Here is a 21,123-nt window from a genome sequence, read left to right as displayed (position 1 = left end):
GGAAAACGTAGCTACGGAGACCCGTCTTGGACATTTCACCCCCCTGGTGTTCGCACATTTGATAGTGCTCCTTATTTCAATCTCTTATATGACGATGGGTGACATGATATATGAGGAACTGGAAGATTTGATGCATTTTTCGGTCCACGATTTGCCAGGTCGGGGATATTCTGTTATGGAGGAGATAAGAAGACAAGGGAAACTGTGCGATGTCACCCTTAAGGTAACGTTATATCAGGGGCAAAGCTAGCAGCATTATTCTTGCTAACTCGGCTAGCTCTATCTACAGACAGTACAATCGAAATTGATTGTGCGCGGCCGGGCTAGCTAGTACAGTGGATATGGGTTACAAGTATAAACTGGTTTTGAGTACTTTACCGATGTCATACCATGCTGTGATTTAGACCTTGTTATTTTCATTGCAGTTGATGTTGAAATGTCATACTGTAGCCAGCTGGAGCTAGCTAACAAGAATGAATGTCAACGTGAACTACTCTAGCCTGACGTTGACAGGGCAATTAGAAGTCTCAATTAGCTAGCCTATAGCTAGCATAGCTTGTAGTCTTGCAACTGTGATGTAATTAGCTAGGTAATACCGTAGCAACTGCTGTATTGTACTCACCACAATGTTTTATAAGCACTTTTAGAAATAGTGTAGCAATTATTACCAACATGTTTCTTTGCACTCTCTTTTGGCTATTTTAACAAGCAGTAGCGAACTAGCTGATAATCAAGCAAGCTTGAGCTAATTCAGTTCTTTACTAGGGTCTGTGAGCAACAGATGGCAGACACACTAGTAAAGGACCCAAGCTAGACACACCAGACAATGCTGCCTTTAAAACGTAATCAGACTATATTGGTGAAGTATTTGGTTTCTAGTGTTTTTAAACTTGATTTTCCGTTTTTGCCAAATGAAAGTGATGTCATGTGATGTTCACTTTACCCTTGCCCTCTGTGGAGGTGCAGTTATACTAATCAGCATTAAGCTGCTTCTAAACCATACAGTAGCTTACATTCTTACTCAGCACTATACCGTTACAGTTAGTATGTCACAAGCCTATCAAAGCGATTCTGGTCACAGCAGGTATCTCTCACACAGTGCCAAGTTAACTTGTGGGGGGGGGGGGGGGGGGGGGCAGTGGCTGTCTTTGCATCTCCATCAGACATTTGATGCGTGCTTCAGCATTAATTTGCCTGTATGGAACATTATAGAACACACAAACAGGTTACAAATTTGCTTGACAGGGTAGTGCTGCAGTTTGTGCAAATAAGGCTAGATAGTAGATTACATTACAGAATTTTTGTTTAAATAATAGGCCTTGTGTCATTTCCCCTTTTGTGTGCGTCACCAGAGGATGTGCCCACAGTGTGATTCTAAAGACGCTTAGGGGAACTTTTATCCCAAGGTCTTTTGTCCCAAGGTTTAATCCTAACCCTCACATCCTCATGGTTTAATCCTGCTGTACCAGATTTGTCACATCATTGGCTGAGATCTGCTTATGTATTACAGATTGGAGACCACAAGTTCAGCGCCCACCGGATTGTGCTTGCTGCTTCCATCCCATACTTTCATGCTATGTTCACCAATGACATGGTAGAGTGCAAGCAAGATGAGATTGTCATGCAAGGAATGGACCCTAGGTAAATCCCCTGTTTACTAAATGGTTCAATGTAACATTCCATTGAAATGCAGTGGAGGCCCTCACTTGGAAATACAATAGTGGTAGTATGGTGCTACTAAAGGATTCCCAACGCGAGCCATGTTTTAGTGACAATAATGGCATTCATAATCGAATATTACCAGTAGTACACTGTACTGTATAATATCAACAAATTATAAGTGGTCAATACATTTAAGCAGGTTGATGCCTTGTCAATTATATTTAGCCTAATCATAATTCCTTTTACTACACACTGCAGTTAAAGATAAAATTGTTATCTAATTCAAAATATTATGGATTACTGTAATACAGGGGTCTTTCTGATTGTAGTATCTAATATGATATCCAATGTCATTAACCTTATTGGCTGCTCCTAATATTAGAAAAATGTAAACGTTCATTTTTTTTTTTTTTATATAAGATGTCGACAATCTGACCAAACTAAATCCCTTAATTAACGTTTTATTAATCAGTCAAACCCCATCACTGACAATAGCTACGCCTGCAGTCATAAATAAACATATTTTCTCTTATCTGCAGTATTTGAATACCATCAATTATGGTAAGAGTTGAGAAGGGTTGCATACTGTATGCAACATAGTTGGTGTTTTCATGTTATAAGAAAGAAAGAAAAAATCACTGACTTGAATTACACTCACATTATGATCAGAAATGTAGTCAACCTAAAATGACTGAAACAAAAAGTTACAAAAAAATAAAGTGACTCGAAATATCAGTCACACAGTGGCAATAATGGACAAATAATATAACAAAATATACACTGACACAGGACATGTCAACCATGCTAATGATCTGTTTTGCTGCAATTTGATCCATACCTGGCTCAAATAATTATAATAATATAATAGCATTTGGATTACTTACCACTTGTTTTATTTGGTATTTTGCAGTGCCCTAGAAGCTCTAATCAACTTTGCATATAATGGGCATGTAGCCATTGACCAACAGAATGTCCAAGTCCTCCTGATTGGAGCCAGCTTCCTGCAGCTCCAAAATGTTAAGGATGCTTGCTGCTCTTTCCTACAAGAGAGGTGAGTTGACCAAGACAAAACATATGTTAATATACAATAATGTGAATACTTTGGCCCTAGCAACATTTAAGTCTTAAATGATTTTGTCAAAATTATCTGAGAACCAAGCATTTTTATTACAGGTTTATACATAGCTCTTAATTCTTACTGACAAATTCTGCCACACTTTGATTCAGGATATATTAGACCTATATTAGGCTTGAGATTTAAGCAGTTGAATTGGGCAAACATGCCAACACGTTTGTACTGACTGGACACCAATGCAATGCCCATCAGTCTTTGGTTCCTCTTCAGTTATTGGCTGACCATCGGCTTTGTGGGAAGAGACCTTAAGTGTGCCAGTCTTTTTCACTTCATACCTCTGCTGTTTTGCAGACTTCATCCTAAGAACTGTCTTGGAGTACGGCAATTCGCAGAAACCATGATGTGCACCACACTGTATGACACAGCCAACAGTTTTGTTCACCAGCATTTTGTGGACGTGTCCATGTCAGAGGAGTTCCTTTGTCTCCGGCCAGAGGAACTGTTGGAGTTGGTAGGCTGTGACGAGCTGAATATCAAAGCAGAGGAGCAGGCAAGTAATGGAGCCATACAGGAATTGCAAAGCTTTTTCAGGACAAATGCTCTTGAGATGCCGTTTTGTAAAACATGTTTCAACCAAAGCTTCTGTTCCCTATCCAAAGGTGTTTGAAGCCGTTCTAGCATGGGTACGTCATGAATGTGTGGAGAGGGGGTCTCTGTTGCCAGAACTGCTCTGCAAGACCCGGCTGCCTCTTTGTCGACCCCAGTTCCTGGCTGACCGGGTCCAGCAAGATGAGTTGGTGCGCTCCTGCCACAAATGCAGGTGATTAACCTTCAAAGTGAACAGTTTAACACAAGGTCATTCCAAACAGTGACATTCTACGTAGTAGGCATACAAAAAAAGATTAGTAGGCATAAAACAACCTGAGCAAGAGCTTGACAGTGTCATATTGCATCCATAACCCAAAACGTATCCAGTGTTTATCTAATAGCATTTTAAAGGGTACATTATAGTATAATATATTTGAGGAAGTTAGTCTGTTTGTTGATTGGTTCACTGTGAACAGCGAGAGGGTGCCATTTCTTTTGACTGATGGTCTCTTGCTGGATAGATGCAGAGGAAAATGTAACTCACAACCTTTTTGTTTCTCTAACAGGGATCTTGTTGATGAGGCAAAAGATTTTCACCTCATGCCAGAGCGGCGACCTCATCTTCCACCCTTTAAGACACGGCAAAGATGCTGCACCTCTATTGCAGGGTTAATTTATGCCGTAGGCGGACTCAATACTGCAGGTGAAAATTAATTGATTTGGATATACATTATCTGGGAACTGGGAAGAGAATTTCCAGTCCCCATGTTATGATAATGTTAAGACTGTTCAACCATGTTTTTAAACAGAGGCATCAAATATATGAAAATAGTTGTTTTTTTTTACCCAGGTGATTCATTGAATGTAGTTGAAGTGTTTGACCCCATTGGAAATTGCTGGGAACGATGTCAGCCAATGAAAACGTCACGAAGTCGAGTAGGTGTAGCAGTTGTGAACGGCTTGCTTTATGCTATTGGAGGATATGATGGTCAGTCCCGGCTGAGCACTGTGGAGGTCTACAACCCAGAAACTGACACATGGACACGTGTTGCCAGCATGAATAGCCAACGAAGGTAAGATGTTTCTGTGAACCAGATCTTGACTTCCACACTTCACACCCATTTAGCTGTGCAAGTCAGTGCACAGCTTTTTCTCCTGCTTGATAACCTCACCCAATCTAGAGAGAGCATTGCTCACTGATGACCTCTCTGTTAACTTATATGCCTATAACATCATAGGTCAAAGGTTGAGTGATTTGATCCAATTTGATTTATAAAAGCGTGTCAGCAAATGTACCTTTATTTGTCTCCATCCATGATCTCCTTTCTCCTCTTTTTAAATGCAGTGCAATGGGAACAGTTGTTGTGGATGGTCATATATATGTCTGCGGAGGCTATGATGGTAAATCTTCTCTCAACTCTGTGGAGTTCTACTCTCCAGAAACAGACAGGTAAAAAGCTTCCGAACTTTTGAACTTCACGTAATCTATTACCACTTTCACAGTGCGTTTTCACAGTAATTGACAACATTAATTATGTTATGAGGATTTTTGTCAAGTGGTCAGAAGCCATCCACAAACCTTGTAAGTTCCATTATATATTATTAATTCCTAATGAGGAAACAATTAAGTTGTGTATTGGAGGAAAGAGAAGCCATCATCATTCAGCTCCAGAAAGGTCTTAGTATAGTATTAAGAAACCTTTTTGTGTTGAAACCTGGGGGGGGGGGGGGGGGGGGTGTTTAGGACAATATTTGGTGACTACTGTTAATGCTTCGCAAATCCCTCGTAAATGGACTGTTAGGGTAAATGTATTATATGATTTCACAGATTTATGGACAAAACGTACATATTGATCATAAATCAATAGCTGAAATAGTTGGTGTCAAAATACCAATGCTGTATCAACCCTAACGCAAATAAACAGATCCTGACATCTGAATGAATGTTTCATGCCATGTGGTCCATGTGTACAGGTGGACGGTAGTAACAGAGATGAATGCCAGTCGCAGTGCAGCAGGGGTGACAGTCTTCGATGGAAGGATTTTTGTATCTGGAGGACATGATGGTTTACAAATCTTCAATACGGTTGGTGTTTGATTTGTGTAATCAACAAGGGGGATGATGTGGTGGAAAGGAGGGGTGAAATGGTAACTGGTGTAATGGAACTGGCCTAATTCCATATTGAACGAAACCATTAGTTAAACTGTGCATTAAAGTGGGGTGTTTGAAATGCAGCTTTGATTCAAGTTGTAGTCGACAGTCACATATCCTCACGACTGCGAAAGCTACGACAATTGCTCCGGGCTTTTGAAAGCTTAGATTTACTTTAGCCTGTATTCCTCTTAACACTCAAACCATCTTGCAGGTGGAATTCTACAACCATCACACCGCTCTTTGGCACCCTGTGGCTGGGATGATGAACAAGCGCTGTCGTCACGGGGCCGCTGCCCTGGGAAGTCACCTATACGTGGCAGGAGGTTACGACGGCTCCGGTTTCCTGAGTGGGGCAGAGGTGTACAGCTCTGTGGCCGACCAATGGAGCCACTTGGTGTCCATGAACACACGGCGCAGTCGAGTGTCATTGGTGGCCAACTGTGGAAGACTTTACGCAGTTGGTGGTTACGATGGACAGTCAAATCTGAGTTCGATAGAGATGTATGACCCTGAATCTAACCGTTGGACTTTCATGGCACCCATGGTTAGTCATGAGGGTGGGGTAGGGGTGGGTTGTATACCCCTTCAGCCTGCCTAACCCAGCAATTCACCGAAATGAGCCTGTAGTTTTATTTTTGACTGGGTTAAAAAAAAAAAACTTTGTAAAGATCCATGAACAAGGATGAGGCAGCTATGCTCTGTGTACAAGGTACTACAGATCCAGTCGTGCTTCACATTCTAAGCCTGCTATGCCAATACCACTGAAATGGTAGTGGTGAATAAGTGCATACATTATATGAATGAACAAGCCTGGGTTTTATGATCATGTCTGAAGGTTTGGTGGTTTTTTTAGTTCCTCTCTGTAACTGGAGTGATTTAAACAAACAGAATGGGAGGTAGACAGATGTTTGAACAGGACTTCAGATATAATATTCACCTACAGGTACAGCGACAGGTTATTGTGGCAATTTGGCAGAGCTGGAAAAAATGAGTTTTGTTATTATTTTAGTGCAGGGCAACCACATACTTTCAAGTTGTGTTTGCTAGAGGACGTAGTTTAAATAGTCTTTAAACTGGGAGAAAATGATGTGAATTCAGAATTGAGTACATTGGTATCGGCTACAGTTAGGTGTAGGGGCCAAAATCAAGCACATACTTGTGGTAAAAAGTCCATGTAGCTAATTATACCTATGTTAGGTAATTTGCGCAATGTAATAAAGTCATTTATTCAGTGCTCAAAATGCGACAAAATATTATAGTTTATTCACATCTGGTTTTGAACAAATGTAACCTTTCTGATCAACTGGTGGAAAGTAGCATCTTTGTGACGTGTTTTAGTCTAATTTCTTTGATAACCAGTGCAAATGTGCAAACTGTGTACAAGTTGGGAAAGCTGCTTATCTTCTTCCAGTTTGTCGTCCAATGTAGGGCTCGAACTAGGAATAATCTAATTGAGCTATGTTGTGGTGCTCAAAACGTCTTAATTGGCAATTGTGATGTTTTGTTGTGTAGAAAATCGGTAGCCACCTGTATTCCATGTTCCAAACAAAATGTGGCTTTGGTGAGCAGCAATGCTGTTTTTGCTTACACGTTAACTAGGATGTGGGGGACAAAATATTATTGTGGCTTGATTAAAATATTTAATACAAATGCATGTAGTTAATATTACTAAAACTACTACAACTACAAGGGCATTCCACAATGTTGAACATTCTTACTTTAATGGCTTGAAATAGTATTGAACCCTTTTGTAGGTAGTGGCTCCTTAACCTTCCGTTGTGGCGCTACACAGTGTGGGTCTTCAACACTATAGATGGACAGCACGTTTTTTAAGAGACAGGAGGATTTTTTAAGTTGGTCCAGGATGACAAACTGCACAAACTATCATTTTGTAGAGAATATCATTTTTATTTACTCATTGTGACATGATTGTTAGTGGATTAGGATATCTTCAGTTAGCTTGGATTGATCATACTTATGGACATGTTCACAATGTTCATCAAGCACACCTCTACTTACTACCAGATGGGCTGGAACCTGTAGAAACAAAAACAATTTTGCTACGTTCAAAAATGAGTCTATTGACCACTTCATATGAAATAATTAACATAGAATTTGATATAGGTTTTAATTTTGGACAGAACTACAGTAGGTGTAATTTGTAATATCAGGTGTGCTATCAACACTGGAAACCTAAAACAGTAGTTATAGCCGTTAAAGTCTCGGACCACTATTTGAAATATTTCTAATTTCTGTGATTATAAAAAGAAAAAGAGGGAATTGTTAGTTAACTGGGCTGCGTTTCCCGATAACAACACATCTAACTGTGTGCTGCTATGTGAGGACGTTACTAAAAAGAAAGTAGCAGAAGAAACATATAGTTAAATGTTCCAAATAAACGTAATCAAGTGTTGGTGCTATTGATGGTGCAGTATGATTATTATTCATGTTACCAAACAGTACCTTTACAGGCTTTGCTTCCTTGAGGATCCAAAGGAGGAACAGTTGGATTTCCCTCTGGCTCTGATTGGTTGCCAGACCACCTGTTGAGGCAGGGCTGTGTTACATATCCCTTCATGAGCAGTGTTTGCTTGGCAATACCATTCTCAGACCAGTGGCTTTTTTACTAATCTGACCCATTTCAAATGTTTCGACTCCTTCAAGCATTATTGTCTAGAATTAGCTACCAAAATAATGCATTCACTGAGAACAAAGTCAACACCAACTATATCCTCGTCTCTGCATCCATCCCACCTGCCATTGTGGTTATCTACATGATTGACGTGTGTGTGATATCTTGTATGTTCAGTGTTAAAGCGTCTGCAGCCATGCAACTCACATGGAGGGATGGTAACGGCTTTCCTCTCCGTCCAGGATGCCGTGGTACATTCCAATCTCCTGCTCCATACGGATCTTGTTTCCAAATAATGTCTCGTAGTCACGGCGCTGTTGCTCAATGTCGCTGCGGACGTCGCCCAGTTCCGACTCCAGTTTACCAACGACAGAGCCCAGGTTCTGAAGCTCTATGTCATGCCAGTGCTTAGCGTCACACAGGGAGTTTTCCAAACCTCGTTTCTGTGAGCAAGAAAAATATGAAGATGTTTATCGAATGCATAGACAGAAATGTCTAAATCAATGACTATACTCACCCGAGTACATACATTGAAGTCGTCATGTTTGATACAAAACATACCTTGCAAACTTTGACTTCCTAAGTTTAGTGACCCTTCAGCATTGACTAACTCTTCCTATTGTATTTGTTTTTGCCAAATATCAAGCCATGTTTTCTTATGTGTTTTAGTGGATGATTTTATCCAAAAGCATCTTTCCATCCTCCCTACTTGATGACTAGTTGATCTGAAATGATTGGGTTGGTGACAGCTGTGGAGTACCCGGTTTCACCCACTCAATCATGTAACATCATTGTTTCTCTCAAGAAGGGAATGAAAAAGGCAAGGTTATATATTATCTAATTGTTGGAAATCACTTCACTAAGTGTTAGGAGGTGGTAGGTGTTGCAGTCTCTGTTGGTTGCTACAGCACATTGTGAAAAGTTTGCAATGGAGACAGCAGGATACGTACAAGTGCTCTGATTGACTCTGTTTCAGCCTGTAGACTCTGGATCTGACAGCCAGCATCGTTACACTCTATCTTCAAAGTCTCCAGCTGTTCCTCTTCCCGACTCAGTTTGCTGTTCACGGTTTCTGCCTGCTGAGCACACAAACACACAACCTTATCTTTAGATCCGATATATACACAACAGTTCACAAAGCATTTAGTTCTTTTCGCCTCGCAATGCTTCCAAACCTTGTTCTCCAAGTAGGCATCGGTTTCAGCACGGTTCTTCTCGATGACCTTCTCCCAGTGAGAGCGGATGTAGGCCAGAATCTGGTCCAGACTGGTTTCTATCGGAGCATCAGGCTCATCCACCTCACGACCCGCCATCTGGTTGTAGAGGACTCTCACGTCCTGTAGGGGGTAGAAAACATGCTGTTTGCAAAAATATCCTCCTGGTTCCTGAAGCTACTCCTACTGGTGTTCAGAGATGTATTTCAGTATACATACAGTATGTCAGAAATGTCAAGAACATCCAATTAATTACGTCTAGCTGTGTCTGATTAGGCATGTGGAAAAGTCCATGTTAAATATTCAAAAAGAAGAACCTATTGTATGTCATCCTGTCACTAAAATGTATCATCCCTTTACAGAGCTAGTTACTGGTCTATACTGACAAACAGTCAAACAGTGCTCATCACTGCTATTACCAATTACAGTAAGTAATGCACAACCCATCGATTATTTCCAGGAAGGCAATCTTTCAAGGAAGATTCTTATGAATCTTTTAATTATGTTGATCTTGGGCATTCATTTATACGTTACAAAACACAAATATCCATATTTATCCAGTTATTCATGTTGTTTGTGTTATTGTTGTTTATGTATTGGGATCCTCTTTAAATATGTATTCAAATGACCTCATTACCTAAGTAATATAGGAACATAAGGATCATCTCCAAGAATCCTCCAAATGATTGTGGCACTGACCTCCTCGTGGTTTCGTTCCAAGTCTTGAAGCTCGAGTCTCAGGCTCTCAATCTGGCTGTCCAGGTCGGTTTTGGTGAGGTCTGCATCATCAATGACCTTGTGCAGAGAACTGATCTCCTCCTCCACAGCCTTCCTAAAAGGCTGCTCATTGTCAAACCTACAGGAAATAAGAGGGAAATGAGATGCGTAAAAGAGAGAGAGGAGATGGAGGGTGGACAATGGAGGATGGAGGCAAATATGTAAAAAAGAAAAATGGTAGACTTATAGGTATAAAATGGATATACACTGGATTAACATTAAACCTAGCAGAGGAGAGTTGTAGCGAGAGTGATATATTTTGAGTGTCAGGAATTAGGCTAAAATTTACAATATCTGGGTGCCATGTAGGCTAAGGCTGTATCGCAGGGGTCCGGGTTTGATCCAGTTTTGTGCCCCCAGATGCACACCCGCCTGGAAAAGCACCCTCAATTCCTGTTCTGTATATCCCAGCACCGTCTCGAGCCTTTTCTTGCATGTCCTCCCCCCTATATCTGTCCCCTACATTTCCGATATCTCATTTAACCAGAAATGACCAAAGAAATATCTTTAAAAATAAATTATTTTATTTTTTAGCTGTAAAAAACAATCTCCTGATCAAGATTCAAACAGTATTCTTTTAACCTTCGTCATCTACAAAACTTGTATAATACTAAATGTAAAAATGTCTGATACCGTTTGAAAAGAATTAGACTAGCTAAAAAGCGGTTTTGGTCTGTATAGTAGTGTTATAGTGATTTATTAAATTATCTCGTGATGGTCTCCGCACACACAGAGCAAACATGAGAATCAAGTTCTTACCTGTCTTTGAAGTCCTCAGCATTAGCTTGTAAATTTTCTGTCTGAAGCATGAGTCTGGCGTTGTCAAGGATTGCTTCACTGACCTGCAGAAGGGATTGCGATGTATCATTCCATCCTCCAGGGGACAGGAGATAGTATGAAGTCAACCTTACAATAAGATCCTTAGCCTAGTGTTTTGATTTGTGTACTGTAACTTCACAGTAAACTTGTTTTTTTTTACACTGAACTCCTTTCTATTCACCCAGAAACATCAAGAAACCTTCTTTAATCATGCAGCATAAACAAAGTGCAATTCCTTAAAACTAAAACAGACAGCAAATTTACTGTGTATTTTAGGGTGGTGCACATATGCATTTTTTATATTATAAAATTTGATGTGAAATTAATATTTTTGTTCAGTTGACATACAATATGTAATGGATAATTAAGTAAATAAGTTTCTATAAGCATCATTAGTAATACATATGAGTTTAGTGGGAAGTATCTTACTGTGATAATGTAGCAATGTATGTATATAAACCGTTGAAAAGTAGTCTTCTCTACTCTTTGAATACCATATTTAAATGACTGTTATTTAGATAACTGGAAAGTTGTAGTGCACAAAATTTGAGTTGAGGTGCTGCCATGAGTAAGTTCTCTGCTTATTTATTTGTTTTCAAAGTTTGGACATCAATTCCTGGCCCCATCTGCTCCCCCTGCCCTACCTGTCTGTAGACGTCCTCCCAGTCTTGTCTCAGCGGGCCCCATGCCCCGGCACTCAAGGCTTTCCGATCAAGGCAGTGTCTTATCTGCTCTTCCAGCTGCTGGTTGAGTTGCTCCAGGGCGTGAACCTTGTCCCTGTACTCCATCAGGCAGCCATTGAGGCCCTGGGAGCCCCCCTGCTGAGCTCTGTCACCGGTCCGAGGCAGGACCGGTGCGGCACTGCTCCTCAGGCCCTGCAGAAACACACTGCTGATCCCGAGGGCGCGGCGCGACACCCGCGTGCCCAGGCTGGAGGCGCCGCCGCCTGTGGGTGCCGTCCCCACAAACACTCCTCTTGGTGCTGTGGTGACGCCTACCGTACCGATCCTGGTTCCGGCCGAACGCTCTGTGGAGGAAGGCTGGCCTAGGAAGGATGATCTACGTCTCGGCATAGGCATGTTGTTCCCTGTTTCTTGAAAAGAGAGAGTGAGAACAGTGTGTGTTTATGGTCAGCAGGCTAGGCTAGTCCACCCATGGACATAGCTATGGTTCAGAGTACAGGTGGGGTGGCTTGTTGTGTCAAACAGCCAGAGCCCATGTGTGCGTCGGCCTTTATTGTAGGCTGGCCTTCTGGAAAGCAGGAGCTTTTTGTTCCCAGTGGTATTTGTGTTGTTATTGTGTGTGTGTGGCCTGGTTGCTGGGGATTGGGAGCTCTTTGTTTTTGAATACTAGTTGCATTTTGACTGCCTCAGCACCGAAGCCCTCTCAGGAAAACTCTATGTAGTTCCAGCTTACTAGCTCACCCCATCCGCTAGCACCCTCTGGCACAAGGCTTCACCCCACTGTACTAACTACAGTGTGGGTCTAAATATACAGGTATTGTCTTTATCTAAAAAAGCGTTCCATCATCATTTTGATTCCAAAGAGAGTTCCATCATTTCTTTTTCTGTGCAGTACTGTTTGTTATGACTGCTGGCTGGTTTGTATTGGGATTGTCATGGTGGTAGCTCATCTTGTTTGATAGCAGTTGGTGATTTTATTTTGTTGCTTTCAGCAGGAAGACAACTTTCCTTTAGTAAATTTACCTTGTCATTATTGTACCAGTTGCATAATATCCCGACAGTATCTGATTTGCTAGTGGTTGTGAATAGGATGACATGTGCAGAACCAACCATGATGGCAAAGGCTAATTACAATCTGAATTCAGGTCTCATCATTCAGGCACGAAGTGACTCCTTTCATTATTTCTCATTAATAAGTTTATGACCTTCTTCAAGGGTGACTCAAGACATTCTTCTCTTTTTACCAAGCCTTCTTTGAGATCAGTTGACAATGATATGATTGTGTTTTTTATCCGTACATCTTGATTCAGAAATGGCTCTTATTATCTTAGATATTATCTTCATAAATATAAGCAAGGTCTGACCTGACTTTACATCAAGGCGAATCAAACATTGCTTCTGCAAATAGATTATACATTTGAACAGTAATGTTGCAGTATCAAAAGTGGTCTCTGCTATTAGATAAATAAGTATGTCATCCTGCCCCTTTACATTCAATCACCTGTCTAGGAGAGGCAGACTCCCTGCTTTATTAGTGGTGAGGTTATTATCTATTACCTGTCATATTCAGCAGCTGGATGCCTTCAAGACCAGACAAGGCTTTTTGTGAATTCTAGCTTTTATAAGCGTCAAACATAAGGCACTGATAGCGTGCCAAATACTCCACTGAACATCTGCTGTAGTATCAGTTTAATCTAAGGCATTCAGTTACTCTACAACGAGCATTGAGTTAAAATACTGCACAGAACTGAGATCAACTCACACTCTGAGATCAACTACTCACTCACCTGTTGAGTAATGTCATGTAGTTGATCTGCAATGACATTTTGAAAACCAACATCAGTTAAGCAACAAGAACACATGTAAGTACAGTTTGCAGGAGAGCACCTTTCTTAAGTGGTGTACTGTCTTATTCTGTTTTTTTTTTAAATATATAATAAACTTAGCTTACTTTATTGAGAAACTACTTTTCCCTTGCTCTTAAGATCTCTTACGGCTACTGTTGTCAAAATTAGGTGGAATGAGAAGAGTAAACTAAAAAAACTGAGGTACAACTAATTTTATGTGAAGACTTAAGAGATGCAGAACCTTGTATGACCTTGATGGAATCAAGCATGCACAGTAAATCTCAATAGCTGTTAGGCAGAGTGGTGCAAATACACTCTTGACAGCAAATAGTGACGTCAACCCCATTCCTTTACTCTCCTCCCACTTTCTGTCTTACTCTCTTCTTGCTCTGCTCTATAAAAACCCAGACTTGTTAGTTGAATTCTGCACTCACTGGCTTTCTTTCGCAGATTCTTGTGCTACTGTAGTCTTTAGCTTCTCAAACCATGTCTTACTCCTCAAGAATGTCGAGTGGTGGTGGGCTGGGCCTCTCTAGTAGACTGGGAGGCAGTGGGGCTAGGCTGGGGTTGGGTTTGGGAGGAGGTGGAGGTGGAGGAGCAGGAGGCTTTGGCATGGGATTGGGCCTGGGAGGAGGACTTGGGATGGGACTGGGAGCTGGGATGGGACTGGGAGCTGGGATGGGACTGGGAGCTGGGATGGGGTCAGGGTTTGGCTTGGGTGTGGGATCTGGGGGCGGGCTAGGATTTGGAGGTGCTCTGGCTAGTGGTGGTGGTTGTGGCAGAGCTCTGATGGCCAGCCCTGCTTTTGCCATGGGCCGCACTATGGCATCAGGAGGAATCAGCGCTGGTTCCGCACTGGCCATAGGGCCTGCTTTGGGACCCACCTTGGCCCCTGTGCTGACCCGGGCAGCTGAGAAGCACACCTTATCTGGGCTGAACGAGCGCTTCTCCTCGTACATGGCCAAAGTGAAGGCCCTCCAGCAAGAGAACACTTATTTGGAAGCCAGGCTGTCCCAACTGACCGGGGGTACTGATATGGGGCCGGAGGCCTCCATAACCACGACAGAGTGCGAGACACAACTCAGCGAGTACCGCATCACCCTAGAGGGCCTCACCCTCGACACCGTCAAACTGGAGATTGAGCTGGACAACATCCGTGGAACAGCCCATGAGTTCAAAGCCAAGTAAGTGTACATTTCAGTGCCATGCTGCACCCAATGTGAATTTTATGCATAAAAACCCACCAGGGAATGCATTCTTTAAAATTCATATATATCTCAACAAGTGAACCGCAGTATAACAGGTTGATCTGTACACAGGCATACAGGTTGTACAGTAAACAAGTTGGCCCAAAATGTACATGATTACAGAAATATATACAGAAATATAGAAAGTTTACTGACGTTTGCAGATTTGACTTCGAACAAGGTGTGAAATTCCAGCTTGAATCGGACATTGCTGCCATGAAGAAGGTAAAATCCGGAACCGTTAGATTGCAAAGAAAATATCATTAATAATTCAATACATCTGAATGTAAATGGTTAGGCATGATGTTTGAACGCTTATGCTGCTATCGCTTCTTAAGGACGTAGAGGTAGCATCAGACCTACGCATTGATTTGGATGCCAAGTACAGCAGCTTGAAGAACGACCTCGAGTTTGTCACCAAGACACAGGATGAGGTACTGACAGCTAAATGCACCCCTTATATGACCGTAAGGAGGTTAGATAAACACAATATTAGTATAGAAGATGCAAGGTTTATTAAACTATATTAATTCAAAGTGGGCCTATGATAAAACACATAGATAAGTGAATGTGGCACCACACAAATGTATTAGTATAATTGTTTATTATTATTATTTACTCCTTTGTAAATACAAGTAAAGGTGTGGGGAAGGATCTGCTTGTCTCGGTATTAAAGCCAAATGCATGCAGCCACTTGCAGTGGCTTGCAGTACACATACTCCAGATGTCACTGTTGTTCAGAACAGGTTCTCAGTGTATCAGCCACAATGTTTTGATTTGCATTGCTTTAAGATGTCTCCATTCCCCTCTCCATCTCCCTCTTTAATGAGGTAAAATAAAGAGGGATTTAAAGAGTCAACATGAAACATGTATGATTTCAAGTTATGAATACTTCAAGCTGAAGTTGATAATAGCATCACCTAACCTCATCCAAAGACTGTCATTTGTCCATATTCTATTCATATCGACTACCCGTGTCAACACAGGAACTGTCCACTCTACAGTCCAAACTGGGGACTACAGCCATGGACACGTCTGTGTCCATGATTGAGGTGGACACAGGCAAGTCCTTTGACATCTCCTCGGCTCTCAACAAGATAAGGATGGAGTATGAGAAGTCTGTGCATCAACATCGGGAGGAAGCCGACGCATACTACAAGCTGAAGGTATGGTGTGGACACTACTACTGAGCAGCCTCTTTCCTTCTAGCCAAGTCAGGTGAACTTCACTCACCATTCACAATGCTCTGTAGATCATTATAGATTTAACACGACACAGGCATTTGAAACTAACGTTGCAAAGTCCTTTTAAGTATAATAATTATAATTCCATGAAACATTAAGACCACACAGTATATGTTCTGTACTGTTGAATGGTCATTGCATTAAACTCTGTTATACTGACACATTACAGATGGATGAGATGCATGCTGTTAACGCCAAGAGTTCCGAGGCCATCTCCTCCACTAAATTGGAGATTACTGGGTCCAGGAAAGAATTGCAGGCTCTTAGTTTAGAACTTCAAGGCCTGGTTTCTGCTGTGAGTAAACCTTCCATTTCAAACTTTCATATATCATACACCAATAACCAGGCTTATACTTGATACTATATTAGCAAAGGATCCATGTCAGGCCCATTCATACTAAACAGATTACATTACCATGTTGTTGCTGTTTTAACAACATACTCATTTAACAAAAAAGCAAGACCATGACATTTTGACATCACTAATAGTACACTGCCACTTAATTCATTCATTTTAGTATGTTTTTAAATCAGTGCTAAAGAGCTGTTACATGGAGCCAAATCCACTGTCTTATCATTTCAGAAACAAATCGTGTGAACAGATTTGTTAGCAAGGCCTTTGACAACTGTTCAATATCACATCTCAAAGTTAAGCAGTTACAGGAATGAACCGATTTGACCCCGATTCCCAGCGCAAGCCAGTTCACGTTTAAAAAATCACAACAGGAAGTCCCCAACCAACGATAACGGAAGTGGTGGATGATTTGAAAGTACCTATCATTCTAGATGGCATGGCTGGTACAAAGTTGTTCTTCCACACGAGGAGTGTACACTTTTTTCTACAATAGTTACACTTAATGTTAATGTAGAACTGCTTTAAAATACAGTTTTCAAGAGGTACCATATGGTACCATTTAAGGTGAAGTAAATGGTGGCTCCTATTCTTCAAATATGTTTAAATACTGAATGGTAGAATAGTGTAGGTTACAACCCAAGCTAATTGTTCAACCCTGCCCATCCCTAATTTGATCATTAAATGTGTATTCACCCCCAAAATACAGTAGTTCAACCAAGACTCTTAGTTTTCTTGCTTGGGTCTCACAATCCTCCACTTGTTCCTCTTTCTTCCCCATCCCTGTCATCAGAATGTGTCCCTAGAGGAGAGCTTAGCGGAGGCCCAGACTCAGTCCAGCATGGGCATGGCTGACTACCAGGCTCAAATTGTCAGCCTAACATCAGCCATTGAAGTGGCTAAATCAGACCTCCACAAGCAGATCTTGGCTTACCAAGAGCTTCTGGATGTCAAGCTGGCTCTCGATGTGGAGATCTCTACATACAGAAAGCTGCTTGAAGGAGATGACCTCAAGTAAGTGGAACCAATAGCTTTACTATTTCATTGCAAAATTCCATTAGCTGTAGAGCTAGAGACTACATGCATAGAATGGCTTGATATGTTGCTAGATGCAAATATAATTTAATAATCCTCCCCTCCCCAGATTGCCTGACACTGCCTTCACAGAAACCTCTTACACTTTCTCAGGTAGGATACATTCAACCATAACCCTACTCATTGTTTTATTTTGGAATTTGTCTGCTGAGCTAAGGGAGCGCTTGAAAAGTAAAGCCACTGACCACATAGTAACTGCCATAACCTTCAAGTTATCAGGGTTTGTTAGATTTGGTGTAATTACCTTTTAATGCTGTAGGGTAGAGTAGATACTATATTTTCCACAGTGAAGTACAGTACCAGTACAAGGGGGGGATTGAATCTATAACTTGATCTACACTCAAGTGCTCTGTACACTGTGCTATATCCTCCAACCTTTTGTCCATCCTATAAAAGGTCAACTCCTCTAAGATCAGTCTAGAAACTTCTGGACTAGGAAATCATTTTTGAAAGCACAACTGAAGTGATTATACTATGTACTGAAGCCTGATATTTTTTCTTTAGGAAAAGCATGCAAACATAGCTTTGCTGTTCTCCTATTTTTTGTGAACTTTCTGACACAAAAGGATGTAGTTCGTCCATTTATTCTGTCACTGGGAGATGGTATTCAAAACATGCTCCTGTGAAGGACTGTGAAGAGCAAATCAGAAAAAGTTACTGAAGCCATCTCCCCTTAAACCTATGGGAGGATGTTTGCAAGTTAGATACAAATATAATGTACAAATATTATATTCCACACGTAAACAGTCTGCCAGAAGGTTGAATCAATCCTTCTTGATACACTGTCAAGTCAAAAGCCCTGGGGGAGTGGAGAGGGTGGATGGAACCTTCATTCACCTGCACATTCCCATCTCTGCAGGCTGGGACGCTTTGCACTCCAGTACCCCCCAGGGCTCCCCTTTATCCCCTTCCCCTGAGCACAGTGGGCCTAGATACGCCCTTAAAGGCAAGTTCACACTAGAACTGGTCCGAAAAAGGATTCCATTGCTCTACTTAACATGCTCATGGAAGACCGCTTAACATGCTCATGGAAGACTCAGGAACTCACCACCGGATAATCATTCTACCCAACACACAAATTGTATACACATATTTGACGCAAAACCAAAGAGCACTAGCTTTTTCTCGGTCTCTTTCTTATTTTGTACATCTCTCCTTTATCCCTCTTTAGCTGCAGGTGGGAGTATCCAGGTCAAAGAGATTGTTACAGGTTAGACCTTCCGTTTGTAATTGTTCATAATTGTCCATATTTAGAGGCGGTTTGTTCTGCTTGTTAAGCTCCATCTTAAATGATCAGACTGTAAATGTACTTCAGTATCAAAATAACCTCGCTGCCAGCAAAAGGTTAGAACAGTACCGAAGGCACATAAGCTCATTACAGATTCAAAGCTAAAAGTGATTTGACTCATGTATCAAACCTAACTTCTAATGTGTTACTTCTTTTTCTCCTCTGTAAATCCTTAGAACATACGGAGACATCAGTAATTTCTGAATCAGCGGATGAATCAGAATCCAACTGATCTTCTCTGGGTTCCCTGGAGGCTAGGTCTTCCTTCAGCCTAACCCATCAGCTTTCTGTATGACAAGCTCCTGTACCAAATAAAAACGTATCATGAACCGTTAAATGATTTTCTTGACTTAATTAGCCAACAAATGATAGAGATATTTGGATAGCATATTTTTGATGCTATTGTTTTACTTGAATAGATGAAAATTACTTACGAACCGCTAAAGATACATGGTATTTTGTTATTAATTGGGCATTAAATGTTACATTACTTTAGGATATGTAGCTAAGGAATAGGATTAGTAATATAAGAAACCTTAAGAGTAAAAATAATTGGTAGTTCAGGAAGTAAACAAAGGAAGTTTGCTCCATCTCTAACAGGGTTGTTTTTGTGGTTTGAGCTTCTCATGCAATGCCTCATGAAAAGTACACCGCACAATGTTCACAGCATAGACAGACAAAGTGAGTTCTTTCTTTTCACTTTAATTCCCATCCCCCCCCCCCCCCCCCCCTTAACTGAAAAAAAATCCTGTCACGCAATCCTCTTGTCACGTCTGTTGCCACCTGATAACATGACCAACATATGAAACACAAGATTTACTTTCTGTTTATCTTGCATCAGGTCAGAGCTGGAATCAACTTCAACAAAATATGATCCAGAATGTTTCTATATATAAACATCCTATATGAGATTCTATATCCAGACATAACATACTGTAAATATACAGACCCTAACATATACTGAAAGTAAAGTGCAGTGAAAGTATAGTGCAGTGGTTTTGTGTCTCATGATTGGGATCTTTGTGATCTGCTAATGTTTTTAATGTGTTTGCTTTTCCTTTATGTTAAAAGAACTTATAGTATTGTCATAGTACAAATGTTCACCTATTAAGAAAGAACATGTGCAAGTTTATGTGTCAGCATGTGCAGAACACTGCCAACCACACTTTTGACCACAAGGTTCCGGTTGGTTATTTTAAAGTTTAGGTACAAGTCTAAAAGTACATTTTGTGACTTTGGCCTCCAAACACCTAACCATATCGTGGACTGGTAGTTGGTTAGATAGGACACATTTTTAAGACCTATAGACCTTTTAGAAAATCTGATCTTGTTGTTTTAGCAAAACAATTACTGGTAATAAATAAAGCCAACAATGTATTTCATATACACTCCATCATAAACCATGTGGCTAACATACATTTATTTACATTTACATGTATTCATTTAGCAGACGCTTTTATCTAAAGCGAACATACAATGACAACTGATTTTGACAAAATGTGTTTTCACTTGAGATTTACAATGACAACTAATTTTAAATGTTGCAAAATGTGTTTTCACGTGAGCTTTACACAACTTCCTGAGAGACAGATGCAGATGACAAGTTGTTTTTGTGTCTGATGAAAAAAGTAAACTTTCACAACCATAACCTTCACAGAGAGAGAAGGGTTTTCTGTATTGTTTCTGTATAGTTATTATTACATTTATTATTGTCCCTTTATGTAGTACAAATTAGAGTTAAACCTTTTTTTCCTTGTGAAGAGAACCCCATTGTGGGTTACAGTACAGAGAACAATAGCATGAAAAACTACAGAACCTCTGTCTGGTAAAACCATCTGTGCAAGGTTCCGCAAAGAACAAAAAGGGAAAGTTAGAAAGAATACAATGAAAATAAATAGAACCGTTTTAGCTGTTCTAAACAATACCACTTGCCACAGTGTACACTAAACCCTGCATCTTATTTCAGAAAAAATGCCTAACTGTATCTTATTACCAGAACAACAAGGTTCAGTTACCTTTGAGAAATCTAAAATATGCCCTGAGACAAGAAAATACTGTATACATTCTTCTGCAGAAGATTCAAGACGAGTTAAGGGCAAGCACAGAGATGCCCAAATATGATTTTAAGATATCAGCTATGCAGTTTGTCATCTGTCGCTGCTAGCTTTGTTAGAGCTACAACGCTTCTAGCCCTGTTGCATCTGCAAACAGGGCTAGAAGCAACAGCAGGCTAGCCAGAGGCTGGCTGGTTGGGAAAACTGCACTTTCTAATATGTTTTCTTTTGCATGCACATAGTGAGTAGGGAAAGTAGTGAAACTGGCTGAGGCAACTTCTCTTAATTTCATGGCCCACATGTGTCTAGGTGGGAGGAGCCTATGTGTTTATGTTGTAGTGCTTGCACGTGCCACAGACATACATATAATACAGAAACATTTACTACATAC

The 21,123-nt window shown here is 40.8% G+C and overlaps 3 protein-coding genes across 4 annotated transcripts; 2 read left to right on the top strand and 1 right to left on the bottom strand.

Moving 5' to 3' along the window:
• The first annotated feature begins 21 nt into the window (after window positions 1-21).
• klhl18 (kelch-like family member 18) lies at window positions 22-7,130 on the top strand. Its single transcript, XM_062481449.1, has 10 exons — window positions 22-223; window positions 1,511-1,641; window positions 2,573-2,713; window positions 3,089-3,287; window positions 3,397-3,557; window positions 3,892-4,028; window positions 4,176-4,398; window positions 4,671-4,775; window positions 5,300-5,411; window positions 5,692-7,130. Exons 1-10 carry the CDS (start codon window positions 89-91, stop codon window positions 6,076-6,078), a joined length of 1,731 nt encoding a protein of 576 aa, XP_062337433.1. The 5' UTR covers window positions 22-88; the 3' UTR covers window positions 6,079-7,130.
• A 243-nt stretch (window positions 7,131-7,373) lies between these two features.
• Window positions 7,374-12,144, bottom strand: bfsp2 (beaded filament structural protein 2, phakinin). 2 transcript variants are annotated; one of them, XM_062481452.1, is made up of 8 exons: window positions 11,567-12,144; window positions 10,863-10,945; window positions 10,026-10,182; window positions 9,288-9,449; window positions 9,063-9,188; window positions 8,320-8,555; window positions 7,944-8,023; window positions 7,374-7,517 (listed from the first exon to the last, which is right to left on the bottom strand). In XM_062481452.1, exons 1-8 carry the CDS (start codon window positions 11,999-12,001, stop codon window positions 7,492-7,494), a joined length of 1,305 nt encoding a protein of 434 aa, XP_062337436.1. In that variant the 5' UTR covers window positions 12,002-12,144; the 3' UTR covers window positions 7,374-7,491. The 2 variants fall into 2 exon arrangements, with proteins under 2 accessions (XP_062337436.1, XP_062337434.1); XM_062481450.1 differs by having other exon boundaries at window positions 9,063-9,191; window positions 11,567-12,143.
• Window positions 12,145-13,879: 1,735 nt separating this feature from the next.
• On the top strand, window positions 13,880-19,015 carry zgc:136930 (uncharacterized protein LOC563946 homolog). The gene is made up of 9 exons (XM_062481466.1): window positions 13,880-14,636; window positions 14,864-14,924; window positions 15,038-15,133; window positions 15,686-15,865; window positions 16,113-16,238; window positions 17,089-17,309; window positions 17,440-17,483; window positions 18,562-18,600; window positions 18,855-19,015. Exons 1-9 carry the CDS (start codon window positions 13,939-13,941, stop codon window positions 18,908-18,910), a joined length of 1,521 nt encoding a protein of 506 aa, XP_062337450.1. The 5' UTR covers window positions 13,880-13,938; the 3' UTR covers window positions 18,911-19,015.
• Window positions 19,016-21,123: the final 2,108 nt, after the last annotated feature.

The sequence above is a fragment of the Osmerus eperlanus genome, chromosome 16, assembly GCF_963692335.1.
Source record: "Osmerus eperlanus chromosome 16, fOsmEpe2.1, whole genome shotgun sequence".
Lineage (NCBI taxonomy): Eukaryota > Metazoa > Chordata > Actinopteri > Osmeriformes > Osmeridae > Osmerus > Osmerus eperlanus.
The sequence above is the reverse complement of the archived record's forward strand: the minus strand, read 5'-3'. Positions and strand labels throughout refer to the sequence as shown.